At 28.1% G+C, this 27,370-nt stretch overlaps 10 protein-coding genes across 10 annotated transcripts; 6 read left to right on the forward strand and 4 right to left on the reverse strand.

The window, feature by feature from the left end:
* Positions 1–457: 457 nt before the first annotated feature.
* T551_00167 (uncharacterized protein) lies at positions 458–2,062 on the forward strand (the record flags this gene model as incomplete). The annotated part of the gene is made up of 9 exons (XM_018372434.1): positions 458–653; positions 702–833; positions 878–954; positions 1,002–1,086; positions 1,129–1,185; positions 1,228–1,311; positions 1,356–1,421; positions 1,466–1,726; positions 1,779–2,062. The coding sequence occupies 9 exons, from the start codon at positions 458–460 to the stop codon at positions 2,060–2,062; spliced, it is 1,242 nt and encodes a 413-aa protein (XP_018231374.1).
* Positions 2,063–2,341: 279 nt separating this feature from the next.
* Positions 2,342–3,280, forward strand: T551_00168 (uncharacterized protein; the record flags this gene model as incomplete). Its single annotated transcript, XM_018372435.1, has 4 exons — positions 2,342–2,659; positions 2,701–2,976; positions 3,020–3,127; positions 3,173–3,280. 4 exons carry the CDS (start codon positions 2,342–2,344, stop codon positions 3,278–3,280), a joined length of 810 nt encoding a protein of 269 aa, XP_018231375.1.
* Positions 3,281–3,287: 7 nt separating this feature from the next.
* On the reverse strand, positions 3,288–4,726 carry T551_00169 (alpha-1,2-mannosyltransferase ALG11; the record flags this gene model as incomplete). The annotated part of the gene is made up of 4 exons (XM_018372436.1): positions 3,288–3,514; positions 3,560–4,288; positions 4,334–4,505; positions 4,547–4,726. The coding sequence occupies 4 exons, from the start codon at positions 4,724–4,726 to the stop codon at positions 3,288–3,290; spliced, it is 1,308 nt and encodes a 435-aa protein (XP_018231376.1).
* Positions 4,727–5,587: 861 nt separating this feature from the next.
* On the reverse strand, positions 5,588–9,043 carry T551_00170 (uncharacterized protein; the record flags this gene model as incomplete). Its single annotated transcript, XM_018372437.1, has 3 exons — positions 5,588–5,912; positions 5,955–7,075; positions 7,118–9,043. The coding sequence occupies 3 exons, from the start codon at positions 9,041–9,043 to the stop codon at positions 5,588–5,590; spliced, it is 3,372 nt and encodes a 1,123-aa protein (XP_018231377.1).
* A 1,484-nt stretch (positions 9,044–10,527) lies between these two features.
* Positions 10,528–11,133, forward strand: T551_00171 (uncharacterized protein; the record flags this gene model as incomplete). Its single annotated transcript, XM_018372438.1, has 1 exon — positions 10,528–11,133. One exon carries the CDS (start codon positions 10,528–10,530, stop codon positions 11,131–11,133), a length of 606 nt encoding a protein of 201 aa, XP_018231378.1.
* Positions 11,134–11,575: 442 nt separating this feature from the next.
* On the forward strand, positions 11,576–13,479 carry T551_00172 (uncharacterized protein; the record flags this gene model as incomplete). The annotated part of the gene is made up of 5 exons (XM_018372439.1): positions 11,576–11,675; positions 11,721–12,007; positions 12,058–12,337; positions 12,385–12,690; positions 12,734–13,479. 5 exons carry the CDS (start codon positions 11,576–11,578, stop codon positions 13,477–13,479), a joined length of 1,719 nt encoding a protein of 572 aa, XP_018231379.1.
* A 521-nt stretch (positions 13,480–14,000) lies between these two features.
* On the reverse strand, positions 14,001–16,937 carry T551_00173 (Cu(2+)-transporting P-type ATPase CCC2; the record flags this gene model as incomplete). Its single annotated transcript, XM_018372440.1, has 3 exons — positions 14,001–14,477; positions 14,520–14,663; positions 14,709–16,937. 3 exons carry the CDS (start codon positions 16,935–16,937, stop codon positions 14,001–14,003), a joined length of 2,850 nt encoding a protein of 949 aa, XP_018231380.1.
* Positions 16,938–17,280: 343 nt separating this feature from the next.
* On the forward strand, positions 17,281–18,549 carry T551_00174 (uncharacterized protein; the record flags this gene model as incomplete). Its single annotated transcript, XM_018372441.1, has 1 exon — positions 17,281–18,549. One exon carries the CDS (start codon positions 17,281–17,283, stop codon positions 18,547–18,549), a length of 1,269 nt encoding a protein of 422 aa, XP_018231381.1.
* Positions 18,550–19,391: 842 nt separating this feature from the next.
* Positions 19,392–23,987, forward strand: T551_00175 (uncharacterized protein; the record flags this gene model as incomplete). Its single annotated transcript, XM_018372442.1, has 21 exons — positions 19,392–19,424; positions 19,483–19,617; positions 19,662–19,691; positions 19,748–19,812; positions 19,859–20,112; positions 20,158–20,209; positions 20,251–20,377; positions 20,419–20,770; positions 20,819–21,025; positions 21,069–21,206; positions 21,259–21,353; positions 21,396–21,692; positions 21,739–21,805; positions 21,846–21,967; positions 22,013–22,147; positions 22,192–22,470; positions 22,515–22,722; positions 22,764–22,933; positions 22,975–23,255; positions 23,297–23,874; positions 23,935–23,987. 21 exons carry the CDS (start codon positions 19,392–19,394, stop codon positions 23,985–23,987), a joined length of 3,678 nt encoding a protein of 1,225 aa, XP_018231382.1.
* A 708-nt stretch (positions 23,988–24,695) lies between these two features.
* T551_00176 (uncharacterized protein) lies at positions 24,696–27,303 on the reverse strand (the record flags this gene model as incomplete). The annotated part of the gene is made up of 6 exons (XM_018372443.1): positions 24,696–25,070; positions 25,115–26,229; positions 26,270–26,471; positions 26,510–26,570; positions 26,616–26,953; positions 26,995–27,303. 6 exons carry the CDS (start codon positions 27,301–27,303, stop codon positions 24,696–24,698), a joined length of 2,400 nt encoding a protein of 799 aa, XP_018231383.1.
* Positions 27,304–27,370: the final 67 nt, after the last annotated feature.

Raw genomic sequence — 27,370 nt, forward strand, 5'->3', positions numbered from 1 at the left:
TGTTGAATTAAATTTTTATATTTCTATATATTGGCTTTTACGGCACTATCTTATCTCCCGTGACTTTGTATTAGGGTGTTAGTTGCTGCGCTGTGGTGATGGCTGTTGTTATGGAAATTCATTAAATTCATCATGTCTTGTTATATTGTTGTCATAGCAATCCCGTTGCGGTGGCACCTCTGTTACCTTGGCAACGATGTCGAGGAACTCAACTATAGACGATCCAATTTGAGCGACATTTTATCACTGAAGACGAAACGCAAATTTGTGTGTTTTATTGGGAGATTTCGGTAAGAAAAAGACCTTTTTTAACGAAATTGCTTCTGAAAATTATCATATAGGTGATTTTTAGCACATTTTGTCTTAGTATTTGTTTTTGAGGTGGATTTTTACGGTTCATCTTGAGTTTTATTCTTTTGTGTTTTTTGTGCACTTTGTGCTGTTGAATTGCCTTATAATGGGTCAAACATTGAGTGAACCTATTGTTGAGAAGCATTCTCAGAAGGGTGGTGATGATACGTTATTGTTTGGGTTGTCAGATATGCAAGGATGGCGTATTTCTATGGAAGACTCACATGCAGCTGTACTTCAGTTAAATGGTAGTTCTGGAAAGGACAAAGTGAGTTTTTTCGGTGTATATGACGGCCATGGGGGTATTATTGCAGTTATGGTGATATTTATTTGATTTAAATATATTATAGGTGATGCAGTGGCTCAATATAGTGGTGAGCATGTTCATCGTATTATATCACAAGATACCTCTTTTATTGCTGGTGATTATGAAAAGGCATTGAAAAATGGGTTTTTGAATACGGATAAAGCTATTCGTGAAGGTATATAGAGGATCATTAGGACTAGTTTCTTGATGATGACTTAGAACCACGGTTTAAGGAAGATCCATCGGGTTGTACGGCTTCTGTTGTTTTGATTACGGGTGATGGACGTATTTTTTGTGTATGTAAATAGTATTTTTGAACTAGTGCTAAATCATGTCTATTAAGGCGAATGCTGGTGATTCAAGATCTGTTCTTTGCGTAAGAGGGGAAGCAAAGCCATTGTCATTCGATCATAAGCCCCAGAACGAATGTATTTATTTTTCTTATGCTAATTTTTTTTAATTTTTGTTAGTAGAAAAAGCACGAATTTGTGCGGCTGGCGGGTTTGTTGATTTTGGGCGTGTGAATGGTATAATCTATAGTCGTTTTCTGTGTTTAGATTGACTTTTAGGGAATCTTGCTTTATCTCGTGCAATCGGTGATTTTGAGTTTAAGAAAAATGCTGATCTGCCTCCGGAACAACAAATTGTAACAGGTAAAGTATATTTATCTTTTTTGAGTAAATGTCATACAAAGTAGCATATCCGGATGTCACACAACACATTTTGGATAAAGATGATGAATTTCTTGTTCTTGCATGTGATGGTATCATGCTATTTAAGTGTAAATGGTTTAACAATGTTTAATAGGTATTTGGGATTGTCAAACATCTCAGGCAGTAGTAGAATTTGTAAGAAGAGGTATTGCAGCAAAACAAGAATTGCATAAAATTTGTGAAAATCTTATGGATAATTGTTTGGCGAGTAGTAGCGAAACCGGTGGTTTAGGATGTGATAATATGACCGTAATTATTGTTGGATTCCTTCAAGGAAAAACAAAGGAAGAATGGTACGATATGATTGCAAAGCGAGTAGAAAGTGAAAATGGGTCTTGTATGGTATCAGAATACGGTATATTTTTTTTCATTTGTGTAAAATTTATTGCTAATTGTTCTTTTTAAAGCAGAATTTGATGAGTCTGAGTATTCATATAATCATTGGAATAACAATCATCAAGTAGAAAATTATTATGAAGAGAGTAAAGAACCTGAAACACAAAATGAAACAACAGTGTCTTTTGAAAATATTCGATTTGGTTGTCCTAGTCGGATTTTGGTTTTGGATGATAATTCTGACTTGCTAAGTGATCATGATGAAGTACTTTCGGAGATCAATGATTGTATGGACGAACTTGAAGATGAACCTGGCATAGAATATGATAAACATGAAGAAATAAATAATTTATAATCTCTTATATCATTTGGCTATTTTCTCATAAAAAAATCTATTTGTAAATGGATCAGTTTTCTTTAACGTGTATTACGAATAGCTTTTCAGCGTACAGTTAATAATTTCAGCAATTTTTTGTTGATATGATGTCAATGATCTTATTTAATTTTTTTGTTAAAAATATCGATAATTTTTTAAACGTGCCTGATATTGTTTTTAATGTTTCAAATACAATATTTTGTCGATTACATGCCTTTGATACTTTGTATATATTTTTTTAATGATATTCACTAAAGAATGTATCAAACAACAATAGCATTGCATCGTTTGCCATTGCATTTAACACATCGGATTTATCGTTTTCTTCATACCACATCTTCATGCTATAATCTCTTTGCTTTGGGATCAACTGCACTATATACTGTCCATGGCACAGGGGTACCCTGGTGGGCTGCAATCCCGTTAACTACACTACTTATACGCAGTGTTATGTTACCTGTTGTTTTTTGGTCAAGAAATAGAATGATTCGATATGCTCGTATTAAGCCGTTGATAAAGGCATGGGAGTTTCAATACATGAAACTAAGTTATTTTGATTCTGAAAAGATTAAAAAGGTCAGGTTAGTTTTTGTCGAAGACGTATTTAATGATTAAAGTTGAATCAAAAACGGAATGAACTTTTTCATCGCCACTCATGTCATCCAATTGGGTCTTTAGTATTGCCTTTGGTACAAATCCCTTTGTTTTTTATAATGACATTTGTACTGCGTGGCATGTCTGGCTCGAGTTTCTTGCTGTTTTCAGGTTTAAATGTACCTGTAGAAGTTTCTTTAGCCCACGAAGGTATTGGATGGATACAAGATTTAACTGTTTCAGATCCAATTGGGTTCCTTCCAGTTTGTTTAGGACTTATTAGTCTTATAAACATTCAGGTTTTTTTCTTTTGAAAGCTGGATATTTTTAAATGATTTTAAGTTAAATTTAGATTTTTATAAAGAAATGGTTTCTGTGCCGATATTTTTGACACGCCTTGCACAAGGTAATGCACTAGTGTTTACGTTTGTTTCAATGCAGGCTCCTACTGTAATGAATGGTTATCGTTACAAAAGTATTGTTAATAATTAGTAGGCATTGTCTTTATATTGGGTAACCTCGTCTTTATTTTCAGTTATACAGAATTTAGTTTTGCATTTTGTGAAACCTCTTCCATATTTTCCAAGACATTTCAAGAAATAGTTTAAAATTAATATTCTTTAAATCTAGTACGGTAGATACGTTCACGTCTATGTGTCTGTTCATGTTTTAGGAGAATATTCATAACATTTAACCACTGTTCACTAAATGTTTCTTCTGAAAAACGAACAGAAGAGGCTCTAGCTCTTTTTCGCATAGAATCCCTGTCTTCTTGAGACATTGAAAATATGTCTTTAAATGCTTTTGCAAAAGATAAAGGAGTAGTGGCATGGTATCCTGAATAGATGATGAATATATATGTTATGATGTATTTCATATTACCTGTTGGTTTTCCATCATAGTCTATAACAATATCAAGTTTAGGTCCGCCTGAATCATGTACAACTGGAATAAGTGCTGCTGCCATATATTCAACGATAGAAATTCCAAAATGTTCATTCCACATTGTATTTACACCAATCCATGATTTTTTGAGCCATATAACTACTTCTTTCCATGGCAAATTGTGAATAAATGAAACATAATTGTCAATATTTAAATGTTTTGTAATGTTTTTAAGATCATTAATGTATAATTCATCATTTTTTCTTGTAGATCCTATTAAAACTAGTTTTATACCTGAGTTTTTTGTTTCAGGGTACGTGTCAAGCATTGTTTTAAATGATTTTAACAAAAGTTTGTGATTTTTTTCTTTTCTAAATTGTGCAAGATAAACAATTAGTTTTTCATGCTTACTTTTTTCGTCTATATAAGGATCGTATAAGTCTTTTGTATTACAAGGAGGATATATGGTAATTATCTCTTTCTTTTTCCATAAGGATTCTATATGAGTTTGTGTCCATGTTGAATTTGTTATAATAAGATCTGCATAACGACCACAAAATGAATAAGCTATTGCGAAAAGTCTCCAATATATGTATTTTAAAAATTTTTTATAAAGCACCTTTGACAACATATCTGTAGATATTGTAGGATAATGAACATATGCTACAATAGGAATATCTAAGCAAGATGATACAAGAGGATAAGTAAACGCATACCCCATTGTATCTTTATAAATGTTATTTAAAAGGATTCAATTAGAACATGTTTTACCTATAAAAATGTTTGGTACACATTGATTAATTGCTTCGTAAGCTAAAATTAATGAACCTAAGGATTGACCTAAAAGTGTAAAATGTGGCCATTGTTTTGAAGATACGTAATAACGTTTATGTAAATATATGAAATGTATTCTTTTTTCATCTAATTCTATGCCAAATATTGTCTTTAAATGTTAATAAGTTATAAATAAAATTGTTAATGTACTTTTGTTTTTATTAGAATGTCATTTTTTCCTGAATTGATATCTCCTGTATAAATGACACATATAACATGAGCGTATTTACTTTGAATAGCCTTAATTGCAGTCCATAAAACACGTTCTCCCCCCCCTCCTCCATTACAATATGGATGAAAAAAGCCTATAATGACTGGGCGTTGTGACATTTTTGGTTCAAACATTGCCTCTGAAATAAACTGATTTCGTATTTTCTTTGACTTTGTATAGAGTTTTTTATACGTTCTGTATGATATAAACTTAATAAATATGTAAATGATGAGAGGACCAAGAATCATAATTTGTATAAAGATGGATACAGGAATGATATATTTTTCATTAAAGAACTCTAATTGTTTAGCAATAAACTCTGAAATTAGTAGCATTTTTTTGAAAAAGTTTAATAATTTTGTTTTTTTTCTATTTAAAAAATCATATTTTATTGAATTTTATTTTTATAAAAATATTATAGCATAAATGATAATATTTTATTAGAAAAATAGATAGAAAAGATGATATTATTTAAAGATATTCTTAGATATAAAAATTGTAAATTAATTTTTTAAAAAATTGTAAATTTCATAATTTTATATATAGTCTAGTGTATAACTGGTGTATATAACGAAAACGTATAAATTTTATCAAACTTAGGAATATAGAATTTTTGTTCAATAAAAAATAAAAGAAAATTAGAAGTTTAATTTTTTCGAATGATAAAAATAATTTATAATTAATCCAAAGTAATGTTCTAAAATGTATTTTTGATTATATTTAATGGAAAAATATAAATCCTGTATGTGGTTTTTATTTAAAAAACTAATTAGAAATGCATGTGTATCTACATATGTCAAAACATTATTATTATTATTATAGCCAAATGCTGTATTAATTTCCCTACCAAGCTAAAAATAATATATATGGGTAGATAGTTGATGTAATAATATATTCGATATAATCTATGTTTATGTAGTTTATTTTTGATACTATAATCAAAAAAATGCAATACTTTTTTCCCAAAAAAATAAAATTATTTATGATACTATCGGATTTATTGTCCAATTAATGAGAGAATCCATATTATTATAACAATGTCTTTTTGCATCTGAATCTTCAGTTATTTCTGTAACAGTAAATATACTACTATTTGCATTTTTCATTTGGTCATTTTCCTGTGAAGATTGAGACTGTGTTTTTGGTTCTAGAGCAAGAGATCTTCTCCAAAGTTCTGTTAGGTTATTTTGGCCTTTCATTCGTATACGTGAGACTTGCGATTCAATCCACGTTTGTAATTCTTCTACAAGTTCAAGTTTATATGGCTCTTGAAACTGTTGAAGTTTAGAAATTATTGAATAAATCCTTTCATATGTTATAATTATTTACATATGTGAATAAGCTTACTTGATATATTTATCATAGTTAATAAGTTGAATTGAGTGTGTTATAGATGAAGAATTTCTAAAAGAACGGTAAGATGGATTTCCTTCTTCAATAAATGTAATATCTGTTAGAATTAAGCCAAGGAACGGTAAGCATGGAGGTAAATTCTCTTTTAGACGGGACCTATAGATAGCATAATTACGTGAACAATCTGTTATCGATCGAAGATTATCGAAAATATTTTTTGATTTTGTAGACAATGTATTCCATGTTTTTTTTAAGCGAGAAATAGTAGAAGAGTTTAAACCACTAACAATTGCCATTAATGTGTTATAATTATTTAATTCCAGGCATTTGTTTCCTATTTTTATCCACTGTTTCATTACAGCAGTACGCTTCTTTATATCGTTTTGAGATAAGATACTTTCTGCAACCCATCCTGTTATATCTGTACTTAAAGCAGCCATTGCTTTAACAGTCGTAGATGTATTTGTTTTCTGAGACGTCCCCAATCTTACTAGTTCTTCTGGTAAAATTGAACAAAATAATTTAGATTCTTTTAGAGTAAGCTGGCGAGCAATCTCAAGAGGATCAAAATCCATTATATTGAAAGAATCTGGATTATCTTCGAACGAGGCAGTCCTTAATTGCGTACGTAAGTTCTTTGAGATAATGACAGGTGGTATAAAAATATCCGAATATACAGATTTATTAGATAAGTTATATATTTTTTTTGAGGTGTTTGTGGAACAAGTATTCGATATAGTTTTAGATGAAATCTTATTAACTAATTCTTCAAAACGTGTACTTACTTGTGGAAGATATTTACGAAGCTGATAAGCAAAATCTTTAATAATATTAAGTGCTTCTTCGTCTGAACTTTTATGCCAATAATTGTCTATCCAAGTTTTAAATACATTATAAACTCTTAATCTTATAGGCATTGCATAATAATGATCCCAATTATGATCTGCATCGATTGGTTTTTCAGTAGGAAATCTTTCTAATAAACCTAAAGCAAGATCGCGAGGAGTAGTGAAAAGACGGAATGTGAGGTAAAAAGTAGACGCAAAAATTGCATCTGGAGTGGTATCATGCATGGTCATTTTTTCTATTAAGGAATACAAGGTTGCACCAATAACCTAAAGATTAATTATAAAACAGAAAAATAAATATATGTATACCTGTCCCTCGTGATTTAATAGAATATGTTTAGCATTATTTTTTTCTTTATTCCCAAATGCACTGTCCAATTCAAAAGGCTCAGGACTAGTTGCAGGAGAGCTTACATGTTCTGCATAACTAGATGTTATAGAAAATCTTTCACTACTAGCAAAACTAGATGCTGTTCCACTAGGCAAATCATGAACTTTCAATTTGCTATCTGGTACAGTTTTTTCGCTAGATTCTGAAGCAGATAATGGAGATATATGAGATAACACGGAATGTGGTTTTATAAATAATACATGAGATGATTCGGAATTTTCTTCTAAAGATTTATTAGATAATGGTTTAATATTCATATCAGTATTACTAATCAAGTGAGAATCATTGCTTTCATTATTAATGGATTCTTGAGAGATATTTTTGGAATGTGATATTAAGTGTTTATTTTCAGTTTCTTTTTTCTCCTTTGTGAAAATGTTTGAAATTGGTTTTGGAGTCTGTGAAATAGGAAAAACATGGGATTTCTGTGTTTCTTGAAATGAAATGTTTTCAATTGTAGTTTGTAAATTTTTTGAAATATGACCATATGCTGGTGTTAATTGATGGTAATTTTTTTGTTTAAAAAGTAATGTAGAAATATTGAAATCTCCTATTGTTTCAAGTATAAATTTTGCTTTTGCAATACATTGACTGGCTCCACGAACACTGTTTGCAGCAGCATCTATTAGTCGTTTACATTCAGATTTATCGATAATACTTTCTTCACTTTTATTGTTCGAAGTAGAGCAATGAGCCGTAATTACCTTTTTTACAACGGCTACGAAAGATGTTATCTTAGTATAAAAATCTTCTTTTGCAATATACAATTGTGTATCTGGATGTTTAATAGAAATAGGTTCGATAACCGAAAGAAGTTCACGAGCTGTATAAACACATTGTTTAGTTGCTAAAAGAAGCTGGTTTGGTGTATGAGAATGTAAGTGAAGACGTCCAATGAATGATGCAAGATGCGAAAGAAAATTATCATTTGCAACAGTTAAATTTTGGAATGCACTTGTTGGATTATAATATGTTTGAGAATGTAGTGATGTTTTGGATAATTGAGAATTTAATTCTTCGTTGTAGATTTTATTTGTCTGCTTATTGAGAGAAACAAATGACGGAGATATAGTAGATGCAATTTTATGATGTGCATATATATGTTCCAAAAATTCATTACTGAAAGAAGGGATTGGTGATAATAGTGGCTCATCACATGCCTCTTTTTCTGGCCCAATCATATGTGCAAACTGTTTGGATAACAAAACGATATGATCTAGCCGGAATATCAATTCATTGGAAAGATCCTTATTTTCAGAATAGAGTGACGGTTGCTCTGAGGCATTTTTTGCAATATCAGCTAGTTTATTGAGTTCATTAAGTAGTATTTTACGCTTTTGCCTTATAGCAGAGTTGTTTTTGACGACCATTGCATTATATTCCAAAGAGTTTGTTCGTATTAATAGTTCTCGTACACTAGACATTAAACTGGTTATACCAATAATATATTCTTCATGTTTACATGAAGAAAACAGTGCATATAATCCTTGACTTGCTGCAATAACTGGCCGTACTGCCATTAAAATGTACGGTTCTGTGTATTCTAGAGGAAACCAGCCTCGTGAACTTGTTGAAATTAATGTCCCATCAGTCCATCCACTAAAGTGCTGCAAATGTACATGAATAATTTGGTCCGGCTCTAGTTTTAAATACATTGCATCTGATTGTTCAATAGAAAAGGCATAAATAACTCGGCGATATGTTAGTTCATGTGATGTATTTGCATCTGTTTTCTGCGTGCTTAATGAAAGATCTTGTAACATCTCATGGATTGGTTGAGGTAGTTGTGGTGGTGAAGCTCTGCTTGTATGTTTTTTGATGATACGCAGTGGTGCTACCGTCATTTTTTTGCCTTATACGCGTTTGTTTGATGTATATGCGTGTTGTTTAAAATTATATGCGTATCGTTTTATGTTATGGTGTATTATACTAACTGTTGAGATATTTTTAAGTTATTAAAAATGAGTTTATATTCTGACAGATCACTGCTTATATGCGTTTCAGATGCATTTGTTAGAAACATTCATCATATTTAATATACACGTTGTGACGGTATGGCGTACGTGTCTTGAGATCTATTAAAAATTTAGGTATGTATTTGGTAACCCCATAATGGCACAACTTTCTATTTCTTTTTCGAGTGTATCTTTAACCTAATTTATGCCTAATTTGGGAGTGCGGTATTTCGTTCAGGTTTGGATCGTGAAATAAGCGGAGATGAGTGAACATCGAAAGTGACATTGTTGTATGTGTTTAATATATTTATTTTGAAAAGGTTTAATATTTTATTTATTAGAAAATGATTATTTTATTTTGAATTATAGTATAAAATATAAATATTTTATGTTTAAATTTATAAAAAGTGAAATTTTATTGATATATTTAAAAATTCAAGATAATCGATACATGTATTTTAAAATGTGATTTTGAAAAATAATACTTTAAAGATACAATAAGATAGTATTTTAAATGTAAATTGTAGAATAGTTTATTTTTAGATGTATATTGGAGAATACATTTCTGTTTAAAGTTGTATTTTAGAAATTCTATTGAAACGTATGGAATATAGGAATATATTGGGTATATAGGAAAATAGATGTAAGAAAAGATATCTATGTATAAAATTGTGCATCTATCTATATCTGTATGTATTTTTGTATATCTGTTTAGATATATTTATTTGTTTTTTGTATGTTCTATATAATTTGGTCTAAATTACAGTTTTCTGTTTTCAGTGATGATCAGTTGAACAGTACAAATATCATTATGCTTTTTTTTTTTGTTCATTTAGGCTTTATGAAAAAGTTTATATGTTCTATTGTATAAAGTGTATAAATATTTATTGTTAAAAGTTCTTTGCTTTTTTTATGTTTTTTTTGATCTCTGTTTTTATATATAATGCTATTTGTTTATGTGTATAAAATATATAGTAAAAGATATTATTTGGGTATATATTACTTTTCTATATTTTGTATATTAACTATGATTCACATGTATCTAATTGCATTTTAAAGACAATAAATGTTATTTTACTTTGTATTAATCTTGTCTTTTGAAGAATAAGTTAATATGAAAAGAATAATAGTATAACTAAACGTTTTTTAAACATAATATATATGCTTTTGTTTTAATTAAACGAAATATGTTTTAAGGATTATTTACTTACTTAAATGTTCAATTATGTTTCATGAGAGCAATTATACCGTTTTTGTTTGTATCGAAGTGATACACGTATATTTCGATTAACATGGTATAGAATACATGAGAGATAGGTATAAGGAAAAATAATTGAAATAAAAGGCTAAATGGAAAGGAAAAGAGTAGATAAATGGTGGATTGTGAATTAAAGTGTTCTTCTCGAGGACTGGGTTGGCTAAGACGTATATTTCGACGAATAGAGGATCGTCGGTTGGAAAGAAAATTTCAGGCTGGAATGCGGTATAGTGAGTATGCAGTGCATACTTCTAGCGGATCAGTACATGTGTCTGACGTTTTGACATATATGCCTGTTATTGTTTCACATAGATATGGAGAAAATAACAATGCGAAAAAGAATGTTCAAAAAATGGAAACTTCTGAATCTGCAACAGCGTTGGATACTAATCATACTCAAAGGGTTAAAGATGCGCACATTTTTATAGATAAGGTGTCTGCAGATCCATTATCATCCCTTTCGAATGCGATAGTTGGGTCTGAAACACATAGTATTAGTACGGGTTCTCCTATTGTTTCTTTAAGTGCAGCATCAACGCCTGCTCGTATGAGTAATAACAAATGCTTTCGAGATCTATATCGTGCAAGTATAGATACAAATGCAAGTATGCGTGCATTGGCACCTTCATCACGACAGTCAAGTAGAAGTTCTTTTTCTAGTGCATGGACAGCATCTAAATTAGGTGTGCTTTTTCTTCCTGAGCCAACAGTTGCCTATTAAAGGTTATTGTATATGTTTTTTATGAATAATGTATTTTTTCCAAACTGTTTCGGATTTGTAGATTCATTGTTATTATCGTCTTTTTTCTATTTTTTTTGGCAATATGAATTGTTAGAGTGTTATATGATTTTGGGATATATGAATTATGTGTGGTATTTTTTTAAAAAAGGCATGGAGAAATTAAATAGGAATGTTTTCTTTTGGAAAAAAATCAGGATAGTGTTTGATCAAAAGTTTTTAAGCATTGGTTGTTATTTAAACATATTTGTTTTTTTTTTTATTTTTCGTGTATTTTATACATTTTTTTCTCTATTTTTAAGTATTATTGCGTTTACATATTGCATTTACGTTATACGTTATTACCTGCATCATGCACCGATTAACGCTGCGAGAGGTTTTATATATAAAATGAGTTGTTTAAGAATTATTGAAGATAGATAGAATGTCGCTTTTTACACTCCCAATGATTCAAAAGAAGTATTTCAATATGGATGATCAGGATATGCTTTCGGAACTTGTTAGTCGACTTATTTTTTCTGCTGGTTAGTTAAATATTGAAAGTACTGAGAAGAATTTAAGAAATATAGGATTAGACAATGAAGGAAGGCCATTGGTGATTTTGAATGCATCGAATTTTCCTGATCCTAAAAATGTGGATTATGATATTCTTCTTAAACGTATGCTGCTTGTTATGGATACGTATGTCGACGATAATGACTATTCGGTGGTGTTATTTGCAGGAGGAGTGTGTTATCGACCAAGCTGGAATTGGTTTCTTCATGCATACCATTCTCTTGGCAGGAAATACCGCAAATATATTAAGGTTTTATATATAGTGCATTCAACTTGGTGGGTTCGAGTTATGTTAGATTGTGTATGGACAACAATTTTGGATGCACCAAATAAAGAACTAATGATATGTAGATGCATCATTTAGTGAGTCCCAAGTTTGCTCGCAAGATAATTTACGTCTCAACACTGAGTGAACTAGCTAAGTTGGTTCCATTTCTGCAGATCAATGTGCCTGCTGATGTATATGCTCATAATTTAAAATATGAATTGCATATTACATTACCTAATGCCACGTTTTTAGAAGGTAGATCTCAAATGTTTGGAATAAGTTTATCGCAGGTAATGGGTACTGAGGGTGAAAATGGTTTACCCAAAGTTGTAAAGGATATTTGTGAATATATTAGAAGTGAAGGTTTTTACTGCTTTTTTTTAAAATATTTTAACATAGCGTTTTAATAGCCTTGGCTGTTGAAGGCTTGTTTCGTCGATCGCCTTCATCAGTTTTATTGAAACAGGTTCGTGAAGCGTATGATCGTGGAAATCCAGTTACTTTATCAGAATATGGCCCTCATCTTGCTGCTGTTTTGTTGAAATTATATCTTAGATCTTTACCAGAACCTCTTTTTACACATAATTTATATCCTTTGATTAGAAAAATATCTGATCAGTCTTCTGCGAATATTCTATTTATTCGAAATGTTTTACTTCCAAGGCTTTCTAGACCTGTTGTTATATTACTGTCTAATATATGTTCATTACTTCACGGTTATATTTTTCTAACTGTGTTTTTAATTATTGATAATTATAGATGTTTCTTTGCATTCTAAAGATAATTTGATGCATCCACGTAATCTTTCTATTTGTATTTCACCAACTCTTGTGAGGCATCCAACAGATCCTCTCCTTGATGTTCAGCTTTGTAATCTTGGTGGTGGTTTAGGAATGTTAATGGTTATTGCTATTGAAAGTACATATGATGTATTCGGTTTTGATTATCCTTCAAGTTCTGAGAGTCTGCATTGTGAAATTATACAAGATACTCATGAGTCCTCTACACCTAGTTCTTCTTTAGAGCTTATTTCTGCACCATCTTCACATGTTTCTTTGTCGCCAGTGTCATCATGTGTGTCGTCTTCAGTACTGGAACAATTAAAAAGACCTGCTTCTGTTTCTGAATTATGTACATCCAATGAAGTTATTATGCCATCGAAACATGGAATTACAAATGAAAGCATTTCTTTGTTAAAAAGCAGATCCAATAGGTCTTCCAATTTAACAATTCGAAGACTAAATCTTTCCTCACTATCTAATTTTTCTTCTATCTGTAGGAGATCTTGTACAAGTCCTGTATATGAAACACTTAATTTAAAGTCAACATCTAGACCAGAAATATTTGTTTCAGCAAGATATATTATAAATGATTCTAAATTTTTAAAATTAAAAACTGGTCATGTAGAAAGTCTGAAAAATTTATATGAAAAAAAATTTTCCACCCCAAATGTTTCTAAACAATTTGATGTTTCAAAGCTGCATGGGAAACGTGTTATAATTTAAAAAGATGATTTTTGAATTCTTCATATTGGTTATTTTGATGATTATGTAGAAAACTCACTTTAGTATAAATTCTGATTCTTTAGAATTTTAATTGCAATCTTTATGACAGAATTTTGAATGAGTTTGTATTAAGATATTGTTGATTGAATTATGTTGTAGAATAGAGTTGATTTAAAATTTCGACTCAATTTGTTTTAATTTGATATTTGTAATGGGTATTCTTTAGACTCAATGTAATATATTTATGATTTGAATTATCTGTTATTATGTTTAGTTTTTTGAAGTTTGTTTATAGAAGCATAATAAAGTCTATATGATTTAAATGCTAAATAAATCGCTAATTCATATATTATTGTGTTATATTTGCTCTTATATTTTAGCATTATTCTTAGCATTTCAAGTAAAATTTTATATAATATATTTAGTCTTTATATAATTTTTGTATATTTGTTCAAAAATAATATATTTTTCTGAATAATTGGGTTAAAAAATAAAGCAATTAATTTTTTTATTAAATATTTTTAAACTTCGATGTCATTAATAGGTTTATATTTTTTATAAATATAAAAAATATTGCAATTTCTGAATCTTGATATAAATGATTTAAAATTATTTGTGTTGTCATTTATGTCAATATCAGTTAACCAGGATGGACGACGCCAAAGACGTAAAAGTAAACTACTTAAAACAACACTGATACTTGAACATACCATAGCAGCACCTGATATTATAGGATGTATGTAAATACCAAACGGTAGAAAAACACCCATTGCAAAAGGAATACTTACCATATTATATATGGATGCCCATAGTATATTTAATCTGATCCTATTAAAAATTGAGCGAGAAAGATGTATTGCTGCAGGAACATCAAGAATTGAATTATAATGTGTTAAAATAACATCTGCTACATCCATAGCTATGTTACTTCCTGTTGATAAAGCTATTCCTATATTTGCTGCAGCTAAAGCAGCCGAATCATTTATACCATCTCCCACCTAAAAAATTAATATATAATTTGAATAATATAGCTATGCTACCATTGCTACTGTTTCATTTTGAGATTGAAAATACACAATTAAATCACGTTTTTCTTCAGGCGTAATAGATGAATAAATTTTATCTTTTGATATACCTAAGTTTCTACCAACTTTCAGTGCTATATCATGATTATCACCTGTTGCCTAAATAAAGTAAATATTTATATGAATATATTAATAGATTTATACCATTAAAACATCAATTTTCATATGTTTAAGTGCGTTTACAGCTTGAGCAGCATTAGTTCTAGTAATATCGGTTAAAGAAATCCATCCTGAAAATTTTTTATTAATTGCTACATAAACATGTGTATATCCTTTATTCAAATTATCTTCTTGTTTTTCATTCAGAATTTCTTCGTTTTCATTTTCAAGTATTTTTCTAATAAATTTTTTGTTCCCAATTGCTAATTCTATATTTTCTTTTGTATAATCAGGTAAAAGTATACAACATTTAATTCCATATCCTATAACAGCTTCAAATGATATTGTTGTATAATTTATAAGTTTTTCATTTGATAAACCAAGTTCCTTTTGAGCTTTTAATACAATTGCTTTTCCAATAGGATGCTCTGATCCTTGTTCTGAAATAAATAGTAATTTCCACCATAATATTTCTGAACTTTTCCATAAATTTGATATTTCTACTTTATGCACGCACATATTTCCAATAGTTAATGTTCCTGTTTTATCAAAAATTACTTTTGTAATCTTTGATACTGTTTCTAAAACAATTCCATTTTTAAAAAAAATTCCATTTTCTGCTCCAACCCCTGTACCAACAATGATTGCTGTTGGTGTGCTAAGACCAAGAGCACACGGACATGCTATGACAATGACTGATATTGCAAGTCTAGCACATATGATGACTTTTTCTCCATATTTATCGGAATCAAAAATTTTTGGAAGATGAGATAAAGTATAACTTAATATTACCCATACAATAAATGTTATAATTCCAAGAAAAAGCACTAAGGGAACAAAAAAGGAAGCTACTTTGTCTACAAATTTTTGTATAGAAGCTCGTGAAGTTTGTGCTTCCTGTACAAGATATAAAATTTGTGAGAGTTTTGTATTTTCTCTTGCTTTTGTTACTTGAAATTCAAATCTTCCTGTGTAGTTCACTGTTCCTGAATAAACCTCACTCCCTTGTTTTTTATAAATATGTTTGGATTCCCCTGTTATCATACTTTCGTTTATATAAGATTCTCCGGAAATAATAATTCCATCTGCTGGTATCTTATCTCCTGGATGAACAATTACAGTGTCACCAGTTTTTAATGATTCTGTAAGAACTACTAATTCTTTTTTAGTTGATGTATCAGTGTCATTTATATAAATTGTTGCAAATGATGGACTTAATGACATTAATTTAGATAAAGCTTCTGTTGTACGACTCTTGGCTTTATTTTCAATATATCTCCCAAGAGTAACAAATGTAAGGAGTATTGAACATGTTTCAAAAAAAGTTGTTGGTCGTTTATGAGGATATGTTAAAATAGATAATAATATAGATAAAATAGAAAAAAAAAATGCCATATATGTTCCTAAACATATTAAAGTGTCCATTGTTAATATTTTATGTTTCAATGAGTTAAATGCAGACTTATAAAAACGTATGCCAATACCAAATTGAATTGGAAGTGTTAAAATTAAAGATAAAATATCCCCAAAAAAAAGTCCTGGAAAAAAAATTATTGTATTGTCTATTTTGTTGTAGGTTTTGAATTTTGGTGCAATTTTTTCAAAAAAAAGTAAAGGGATAGTAAAAATGAGACATTTTATAAAAGAATTTCTCCATGATTTTGTACATTTTGTTTTAGAAAAATTTTTTCGTTTTTCTTCATTATTATTAAAGTCCAATATTTCAGTAGTATATCCCTTATCTTTTATAATTTGAATTAAGTATTGAATATCTACAATGCTAGGACAATAATTAATTTTTGCTTCCTTTGTTGCAAGGTTAATAATAACACCAGTAACTCCATTAATTGATTTTAAAGTTGTTTCTACTGAGTTCACACAGCTAGCACATGTCATTCCAGTTATTTTCAATTTGATTATTTTCTCTTTTGTAGTATTTTTATTGTCACATGTTTCGTAAAGAATTTCGCTACTAATAAAAGATGTTTTAATACCTAGGTTTTCTATTTCATATATAAGATTATTAGTATTTATTATCCTTGTGTCATGTTTTACTATCATTTGTTTTCCTAAAGACAATATATCTATGCTAATTATTCCTGAATTTTTCCTAAAATTTTGTTTTATTGCTGAGATACATGAAAAATGAGATATTTTTTTTATGTAAAGAACTGTTTTTACGAAACTTTGACATTTTTGTCTTTCTTTTATATTCTCTAGTTCTATAGGTTGCTGATAGTTATAAAATTTTATATTACAATTCTGTGGATACATTATTTGTCATTAATATTAGATATTAAAATATTTAAAAAATTAGAAATATACTGTAAACTCTTGAATTGATATTTACCATGAATTTTGTTTTTATAAATACTAAAATTATTTTTGAAATTTTGCTTTATTTTCAAAAAAATTTGAACTTTCGATAATTTTGATAAGAAAACATTAATTTGAAAGTTCAAGATGAATTTTTTATTTTTTTATATGATATATTATGATGTATTGGCGATTTAATTCAAATATGTAATATATTTGATAGTTAAAAATCTTTATTTTTTTTAAGATTATAAATGTATTTTTATATAAGTTGATAATTTAAAAGTGTTGGTATGAAATAATGTCGCTAAGACTAGGTTTATCAAGAATTCGTCAGCTTTTGGATTATCTTGGAAATCCACAAAATTATTTCCAAGCAATTCATGTTGCTGGTACTAATGGGAAGGGATCAGTGTGTGCATATCTTTCTTCTTATCTTAATTTTTCAGGAATACGTGTTGGTCTTTATTGTTCACCACACTTGATGGATCGTTGGGATTGTATTAAGGTTGCTGGTGAAGTTGTTGATAAAGATATATTTTTTCGGATTGAAAATAAGATAAAGATTTTAAATCAAGAGCATAATGTTGGAGCAACTGAATTTGAAATTATGACAGCTGTTGCTTTTGAGATATTCTATAGAAGTAAAATTGAGCTTGCTGTTATCGAAACTGGAGTCGGTGGAAGGCTTGACGCTACTAATGTATTATCACGGGTTCTGCTTACAATTATTACCAAGATAAGTACAGATCATCAAGAATTATTGGGTAATACATTAGAAGATATTGCAAAGGAGAAATCTGGTATTATGAAAAATAATGTTCCTTGTGTTGTTGATGGTGCAAATGAAGATTCTGTTTTGAAAGTTATTAAGGATGAAAGTATTAAGTGTGAATCTGGGCAGATTATTTTAGCTACTATGGATTTAGACAAATCAATTTATATTCAACAATGGAAAAAAAGTGAAATTAAAACTATATTGGATATAAGTTATCAGAGAAATAATCTTGCATGTGTTTTGGTATCTTTGGAAGTTTTATCTAAATATTATTCAGTAATTACACCTAAATTTTTCTCGGAAGGATTTTTACGGACTTATTGGCCAGGGCGTTTGGAATGGATAGATTTGTCTCAAATAGCTTTCGGTGCTGATAAAATTCTTCTTGATGGTGCACACAATATTGAAGGTATGCATTCTCTTTCTAAATATGTTAATAGTATTCGTTCTGGAACTCATTCTGTTTCTTGGTTAATTGCATTTAGTCAAACAAAGGACGCTGATTCTTTATTATCTATACTATTAAGACCTTATGATAAAGTATATTCTGTGGAATTCGAAACTGTAGATGGAATGCCATGGGTAAAGGCTATGAGTTCTCATGATATTGCTAAAAAGGCTTTGAAATATGTATATAAAGAAAATATTATACAATATAGCACAGATTTGTTTTCTGCAATTAAGTCTATTAGTCAAGATAAAGGTTTACGAATAATATGTGGTAGTCTTTATTTAATAGGTCAAGTGCATAGACTTTTACGTAAATGTTGTTTTGATAAAAAAATAATATAATATTTGTTGGATTTTTATACTATTTTTTGTATTTTTAGTTTTTATTATTGTTGCATTAATATTTTCTATATCTAGGCATTAATTGGTTTATAATATTTTCTATATATTTTGTATAGTTGATATTTTAGAGAGATTTAAATATATATAATTTAATTGTATTTTTTGATTTAGTTAATCTATAGAAGAACTTGTCAAGATGATGATATATTTTGTATAACAGATTGTTATGTTCTTAATATAATTCTTAATATAAAATAATGTTATATAAAATTTTGCATTTTTGTAAAGTTATATTTTTTTTGAAAATAAAGATTTAATAAAAAATGAAATTTCAAGTCCGTAGATTATTTAAAAGGTGTTTTAAAATTAACAATAAGTTTTTATTTTGTTTTTGTTTTTAAATAAACATATTTAGTTAAAAAATATATTTTATTGTATTTTATATATTTATTAAAGTATTTTTATTGTGAATGTTTAATTTTTTGAAGAATTTAGTACATTTATAATATTTATGGATTTTAAAGAAAAACATAAAACTTGAGACTTAATCTATACTTTTTAGTGTTTCTATTTTTCAAATAAATTTAATTTTTATATTTTGATTTGATTTTGAATAGTTTTTGAACGGTTGATAATTTAGAATCGTAAGAATCTGAGTTTTTATAAGTTGAATTTAAATTAATAATCGACCTTAAGCATTTATAATTAGTATGATATGGAAGATTTTGAAAGTTTTAGATAAAAAATAAATGTTTTTGGAGTTTTATATTTAAGTTTATGAAATATTATCCAAATTATTGAAGTAGGGGTATTAAAGTTGGGTAATAAATAATTAGGATAAAATGGCTACTGATAGGAAGAAACTTTCTGTATATGTATGTTCTGAAAATATTTTTTGGTTTTGTACAAAAATATCTTAATAACTTAATTTAGCATTTAGGGGATTGTCTTGGAAAAGGTGCTTTTGGTGCAGTATATCGTGGATTAAATTTAAACACTGGAGAAACGGTAGCAGTTAAGCAGATAAAGTTACATAATATTCCAAAAACAGAATTGAAAGTTATTATGGTATGTTTTATTCTTTTTTTTTGTTTTTACGATTTATTATTTAGATGGAAATTGATCTTCTTAAAAATTTAAATGTAACATGAATTACTAATATTAAGATTTTTTCATTGATATGTTTCTATGTTTATAGCATCCTAATATTGTAAAGTATCACGGATTTTTTAAAACAGCTGATGCATTAAATATTGTTCTTGAGTATATTTTAAGTTTAATTATATTATGATTAGTATTGATGTGCTAGATATTGTGAAAATGGCTCTCTTCAGAGCATATGTAAAACTTTTGGGAAATTTCCTGAGAATTTGGTAGCTGTTTATATTACTCAAGTATTACATGGTCTTTTATACCTTCATGATCAGGGCGTCATTCATAGAGATATTAAAGGTGCAAATATTTTAACAACTAAAGAAGGATTTGTAAAACTAGCTGATTTTGGTGTGGCTACAAGGACATCCTCATTGAGTGATTTTACTGTTGTTGGGAGTCCGTATTGGAGTATATACATATATATAATTAAATATTGTATTAATAATTGTCTAGTGGCGCCTGAAGTAATTGAGCTCAGTGGTGTTACTACAGCCTCTGATATTTGGTATGTAGTGCATATTTTTTGATACAATTAAAGTAGTATAGGAGTGTTGGTTGTACGGTTATTGAGCTTTTAGAAGGGAAGCCTCCATATCATAAGTTAGATCAAATGCCTGCTTTATTTAGAATTGTTAATGATGAACATCCTCCACTTCCTGAAGGCTCTTCTCCTGTATGTTTCAAAATAATAAGGGTTTTTTATTAATAATTCAGGTTACACGAGATTTTCTTATGCAATGTTTCCAGAAAGATCCTAATCTTAGAGTATCTGCAAAAAAGTTACTTAAACATCCCTGGTTAGTTAAACAAGGAAGATTATATGATAAAATAGTTCCCCAATCTACTTCAAGATATGATGATGTTATAAAAAGTGTTCAACAGTGGAATGCTGCTTTAAAATCTCCAGATATTGGAACTATCAGAAAAGCATCTGTTTATTCTACACAGCCATTTAAATCTACAGCTTTTTGTTTTTCTGCTAACGAAACTAAAGAACTTACTTTGAAACATGTTTCGGAAGTAAATAGATTAAAAACGGAGGCATTTAGGTCCCCTGATGATTCAAGTAAAATTATGCTTTAAATTTTTTAAATAATACTTGTAATACTTTTAGTTACGTCAAACTGGGATAATGATTTTATTACTGATATTTCACCATCTAAACTGGTTTCTTCAAATTCTTATAATATAGATGACTTAAAGAGCAAATACTCACAATATAAAAATATAAAGTCATATAAATTTAAACAAATGTCTGATAAATTAAAAGATGACATGAATCAAGAAATTGAAAAAGAAGTAGCATTAGTGAATTTTTCAAGTAAATGGTTTTTAATGATGAAAATACTTTTTTACTTTATTAGAATTAAATGTTTCTTCAAATGAAGATTTTGAAGATAATATGAAAACTATACGACCCATTAAGAATATTAAATTGGATAATGAGTCGTTTTTAGATAAAAAATTAAATACGGGGTTGATTGAAGTTAATAAAATTGCTGGTACTTTTTTTTTTAGTATTGACTCTTTTTTCATCTAATAAATATTTTAAAGACACTACATCTTTTCATCATGAAATAATTGAAGATTATTCTGATTTGGTTTTGGAAAATGAACATTCTTTTGCTCAAAAGGTTGATCAATATAAGGTAGTTTTTATTTAGCTTTTTCTAATCTCTTATATTTTAAAGAGAGATAATTTAGCAAGTCCTCGTCTTTTTCATCCTAATGATATAAAAATACTTTCTCAACCTTCATATGTATTAACTAAATCTCATTCTTGTCAAAATTCTTCTGTGTTATCAACAGAAAATAATTCATTTAGTGTTGCTAATTGTTCTACTGAAATATCTCAGTATATTGAGCATGACGATGATGAGACTGATTATTCTAATATTTTTACTCATTTAAATCAACGCGATGAACAGGGTAATTTATCTTATTCAGATACATTAATGCTTAATACTAAACTTTCTCACAATTCATGGGTAAGGTACTTGTTTTTATGATATTTAGTATTTTAATATATCTTAGCTTGGTGATGATGTTAGTGATGAAGACGATCTTTTTTTACAAATAAATGAAGGATTTGAAGAAATGGGTAATTTTTTATTTAATAATCATTTTTCTGATCTTTATAGATTTGGACGCTAATATTGCTAGAGAGCAACAAGCTAGAACTGCTGAACGTGTTATGTTTTTGGTAGATTCTTTAAAGGTTGATCAAGATGAGTCAAGTTTAATTACTAGATGTAGTGATTTGGTTTAAAAGATATTTTGTTTTTTATTTTAAGTTAATTTTTTTTAGATGTCTATTCTTTCTGAATCATCTGATTTTAAAACAAATATAATTGCAGCATCAGGTTTATTGCCAATTTTAGAAATCCTTGATGTTTGTCAAAGACGAGATCTTATTTTTCAACTTTTGAAAATTGTTAATATTGTAAGTATATTTTTTATTTTTATTTGTTAATATTAAATATGAAGGTTGTGGAAGGTAATGTTGAAGCTCAAGAAAATTTATGCTTTATAGGAGGTATTCCCGTTATTACTAAGTTTGCGTCTAAGAAATATCCATATGATATAAGAATTGAAGCTGCTTTTTTTGTTAGAATGTTGTGTCAATCATCAGCTGTAGTACTTCAGATGTTTCTTAGTTGTCGTGGTCTAAATGTTCTTGTTGAGTTTCTTGAAGAAGATTATGAAATACAAAAAGATCTTGTTTGGATTGGAATTAATGGAGTATGGAGTATCTTTGAAGCTCAGGTATATAAAATAATTATATTTCGTTTTGATATTTTGATAAGTAGGGCTCTTCTCCTAAAAGCGATTTTTGCAGGATATTTGCAAAAAGTGGAATTATGGATCCTCTTTCTCTTGCTTTGCATCATGTATTAAATGAAGAACAGACTGAATTAAATAAAATATGTAGTGAAAGAATTGTGAAAATATTTTTATTGTTTTCTCAAGCAGATAATACTGTAAAAGAGTTAATTACAACTAGAGGAGTGATAAGACGTAACAATTTAGAAGGTTTTATTTAAAACTTATTTTTTTAGGAATTTTAAAGGATTTATCTAGAATGTCTTTGCATCTACAAATTAATATGTTAAAATTTGTTAAAAATCTATCAATGGTTCCAGCAACCTTGGATACATTGCAGAATGCTAATACGATTGAAATATTGACAGAAATATTGGCATCACGTGAAGGAATGACTAATTCAAAGGTTTTTTTAGCTTATTTTATATAATTTTTAATTTTTTATAGGATATTTATAATCAAGTTTTAAATACTATGTACAATTTGTGTCGTCTTAGTAAATCGCGTCAAGAGGAAGCAGCATTGTCTGGTGTTGTTCCTTTACTTCAAAATATTGTTCAGAAAGAGCCCATTTTAAAAGAATTTGCATTACCTATTTTGTGTGATTTAGCTCATGCTAGTAAAGTTTGTAGAAAAGTTTTATGGCAGAATGGTAGTTTAGATTTTTATTTATTTTTATTAAATGATCCTTATTGGCAAGCAAATGCGTTAGATGCTATACTTGTTTGGTAAGTCAAATATATTTTTTATATGGATATTAATAAATAAGGTTTCAAGATGATAGTGGAAAATTAGAAGAGTATCTTGTAAGGCCATCTTCTATATCTGCAATTATAGAAGCATTTAGTACAGCTAAAGCTAATTCTTTTGAAAATTTATTAGAATGTCTTTATAAACTTCTTCGTCTTAGTCAAAGAATAGCATGTGCATTAGTTCAGCCTAAGTTTTTTGAGAAGTTAATTAGAAGACTTCAGCATCAAAAACCTATTGTTAGGCTTAATCTTTTACGTGTTTTGAAAAGTATTTGTAATGCACATCCTTCTAAACAAAATCTTGTGACACAATATGGACTTTATGATATAATTGAGAAACTTAGTCAGCAAGACACAGCAGTTCTTGTTCGGGAACTTGCAAAAGATATTATGAATCAAACATTGATGGATAATTCTGTAAGTAGTAGATCAAGTAAAAGTAGTTATGATAGTGAATATTTAAATCGAGTTTCAACTGTATGGTTTGATGCTGATGATAGATTAGCATATGATAGACCTAGTGAATTATCAAACTTAAAAGGTATATTTGATAGTGATTTAGTATACAGAACATCGAAAACAGAAATACATCAACGTCATAATATATATAATAAAAGATAAAGATATTTTAGAATTTTTGTTTTAAGGAACTTAGCATATTGGAATTTGTTGTTATTGGCTCAGTTACGTGGTTTTAGTTTAGTATGATAATCTTTTGATGTATTTTTTATTTAAAAGATATTTAATGTTTTTATCTGTAAATTTTTTTAAGGGTATTTTTTCGAACATATTTTTATTATGGTTTATATACCAGAGTTTGACTTAAAAATAGTCTTACTATTAAATGGCATAAACCTAGAAAAAAAATATGATTCTAACTACTTCTAATCCCATATGTGATTTATTGTAAATATAATTGTTTATAATTAAATACATAATGAATTTTTTGGGTTCGTGGTAGTAGGACATTTTTAAATTGAAAAACACCGCATTAATGTATTTTATTTAAAATATAGAAGTATAATAAAGGTTTATTAATTTTGACAAAATTGCTAATGTTTACTTGAATTTTACCATGATGCTGGTTAAATCAATTGATCGAAAATAAAATAGGAAAAGTTTTGTATTTTGTTTTTATCTAATGTAATTTAATGATATTATAATAATAATAATGATGTTAGTATAATGATTTTAAAATGATTTAAGATGCGGAAAATAGATGTAAAACAGGGTTTAGGGATTTTGGATAATTGAAGACTGTATCAATAGAATAATTAATAAATATAGTTTTACTTTAGTATTTTTTATATGTTAATAATATGAATTTAAAAAATATTTTTTCTATTTTGTTCAAGAATTTTCGGAATTAATAGATAATGTAGTCATTATAATAATGCAAGAGTTTTTATAATGAATTTATACTGATTTTAATGTATGTGCTATAGATAGATTGATTTTATCTATAGATTCAGGATTACTAATAATATTTGGTGTTATTGACGAAAGGTATGATGGAGATAAGCGTGGTGTTTGTGTTGATGTTTCGAGTTCAGTAGATGGAGTTGTAGAATTAGTAGATATAGATGTAGATGATTGAGGTATTGGAGAAAATGTTTTTGACCGTATAGCAGCAGTTTGTGGTTCTGCTATGAATCTAAAAGATGATATAGAAAGTAAAATTGTTAATTCTTTAGTTGATCTTGTAACTGTAGATAATCCTGAAAGTATTGATTTTGAAAATGGGAATTCTGTTGAGACAAGTTTTGCTAAAGCTGCTATAGCTATTATAGACTACAATTTTTTAAAGTAAAATTTATAAACAAAAGTTTTTATACCTTCACGAATGCGTTTGTATCTTCCCAAAATTTTCGTTTATAATTTGAGATATTGTTTTCTTTAATACTTTTTAATTGATTTTTAAGTTTTTGTGCAGCACCTTTTGCATTTATTGACATTGTAATAAGTTCTCTTAGTTTTACATTAATTTTAGAATTTATAGATGTTGTGGAATATCTTTCTTTAGATGTTATAGTAGTATTTTGGGTAATTTCATTTTCTAATAATGTTAAAACAGAAAGTGTTATTGTTGTTGCTGCTAATATTTTTTCGAAAAGATGTTCATCTGTATCTGTTTTAGAGAGATCTGTTAATTCTAAATATTGAGTAATGATTGATGAGGTCTGAGTATTGGGTAATTCAGTTTGACTTAAATTAGATAACATTGTAACTGGTTTTGGATTAATATTAGATGTATTAATTGTCGAAATAGTAGAGTTAGCCACTGATATATTTGATAAAGATTTAAGAGTAGAATGATGTGGTAAAGTGGAATCACTAGACGAATAATTTTTACAAGAAAAAGTATTAGCATTAAAAGATTTTAAAGGTAATGCTGATGCCAAAAGTATCCAAGAATTTTGAATTTCTACTGCAGCACCATAAAGCAATAAAAGAAGGGTTCTAGTATAACGAATGTCCGCTTTCATTGTTATTTTTTTTATATGTTTATGAAAAATTCCAATAACTTGTTTAAAAGCTTCAATACATGCGCAACATGCAGAAATTACATCAGAAGGCTCAGAGTTAGGGTTTTTCGTTTCATGTTCTTCTAATGCATTTGCTAATGCTTCGATATGTATATTAGCAGTGTAAAGAAATAAGTTAATTGTTCCTTTTATAGAAGGATCTGTACAAAATATAACATATTGTCTTATTCCTTGATAAACTTGTGATAAAGAAAATAAAATACCTCTAGAAGTTTCTATAACTTTTATGGATTTTAAAAAAATGCGTTTGGTTTCTGGGATTGTTGAAAAGCATTTGAAATAAATATCTGGATTTTTTTGGATACCGTTTTTAGGAAATTTAAAATTTGTATTAGCGTTTTTTAAGTTATTAGTTATTTTTGAGGTATGAGATATTTTTTTATAATGATTATTCATTTGATCTCCTAATAATAGATTAAAAGGTTCAAATTTAGCAAGAATTACCTATTTTATCAATAGATTTTTGGTCATTTTTATTTTCAGAATTATTTAATGATATTTTTGCTGGTAAAGTTAAGAATGAAAAAGATACATTGTCTCTTTTGTTTTGATCATTTTTTGTCGACTTTGATAGATCTTTTTCCAGTAACGATGGAGATATAAGTGTTGTTTTATTTGTTAATATATTATGTTGTATTTCAGAAGACTATTTATTAAAATTGTTTAAGATAAAAATTTTATTACCATATTTAAAGCCTTTTTTTCTTGGCATGTTATATTATTAGAATCGTCTTTTTCACTTTCACTGACTATAATTAACAGTATATTATATATGATTGAATAATATTACCTAATTAAATATTGTTCCTCAATATTTTGAATAAAATCGTTTTTATGAGTAGATAAGAATGATTTTACATTATTAAGCCAAGGAAGCATGTCTTTTTCTTCTCCTTCGAAATATATAATTTCTTTTGGAGGAAATATTATAGGGTTATGATCAATTTTTAAAATTTTAAGATTGTCCATTTTTGAAATATACTGTGGTAATATCTTTAATCTATTTCTTGAAATTGAAAGAACTTTTAAGGACATAAGGTTGCCAAAATCATAAGGCAGATGGCGAATTTTATTTCTACTTATATCAAGAATTTCTAAAGATGGTAGATCGCAAAGCTGAATATTTAGCTATATTAGTTATATGTATTACTATGTTAACTGCAACCTACAACACTTGGGAACTCTTTGAATATATTTGCACGAATATTAAGATATCTTAATCGTGACAATTTCTTTATTTCATTAGGAAAAAAACTTAGCTGATTATGTCCAAGAGCTATTCTAAAAATAATAAGTATTTTTTTTATGAAACAAAAATATAAATTCCTGAATGCTTTATCTTTAATGATATTTATAATTTCTTTTGGAATAGTTTTTATTTTTTTGTGACTAAAATTAAAAGTAGTATCATCTTTGCTAGAATTTTGAGTTTCACAAATTAGTTTTTTTAATATTTCAAGGTCCGTATTTTCTTCCATATTGGTAATTGTTATTTTAAAAATTATTAGAATTATTAATTTTATTTCATCTTATTTTAATTTTTAT

This window comes from Pneumocystis jirovecii (assembly GCF_001477535.1).
Source record: "Pneumocystis jirovecii RU7 chromosome Unknown supercont1.1, whole genome shotgun sequence".
Taxonomy (NCBI): domain Eukaryota; kingdom Fungi; phylum Ascomycota; class Pneumocystomycetes; order Pneumocystales; family Pneumocystaceae; genus Pneumocystis; species Pneumocystis jirovecii.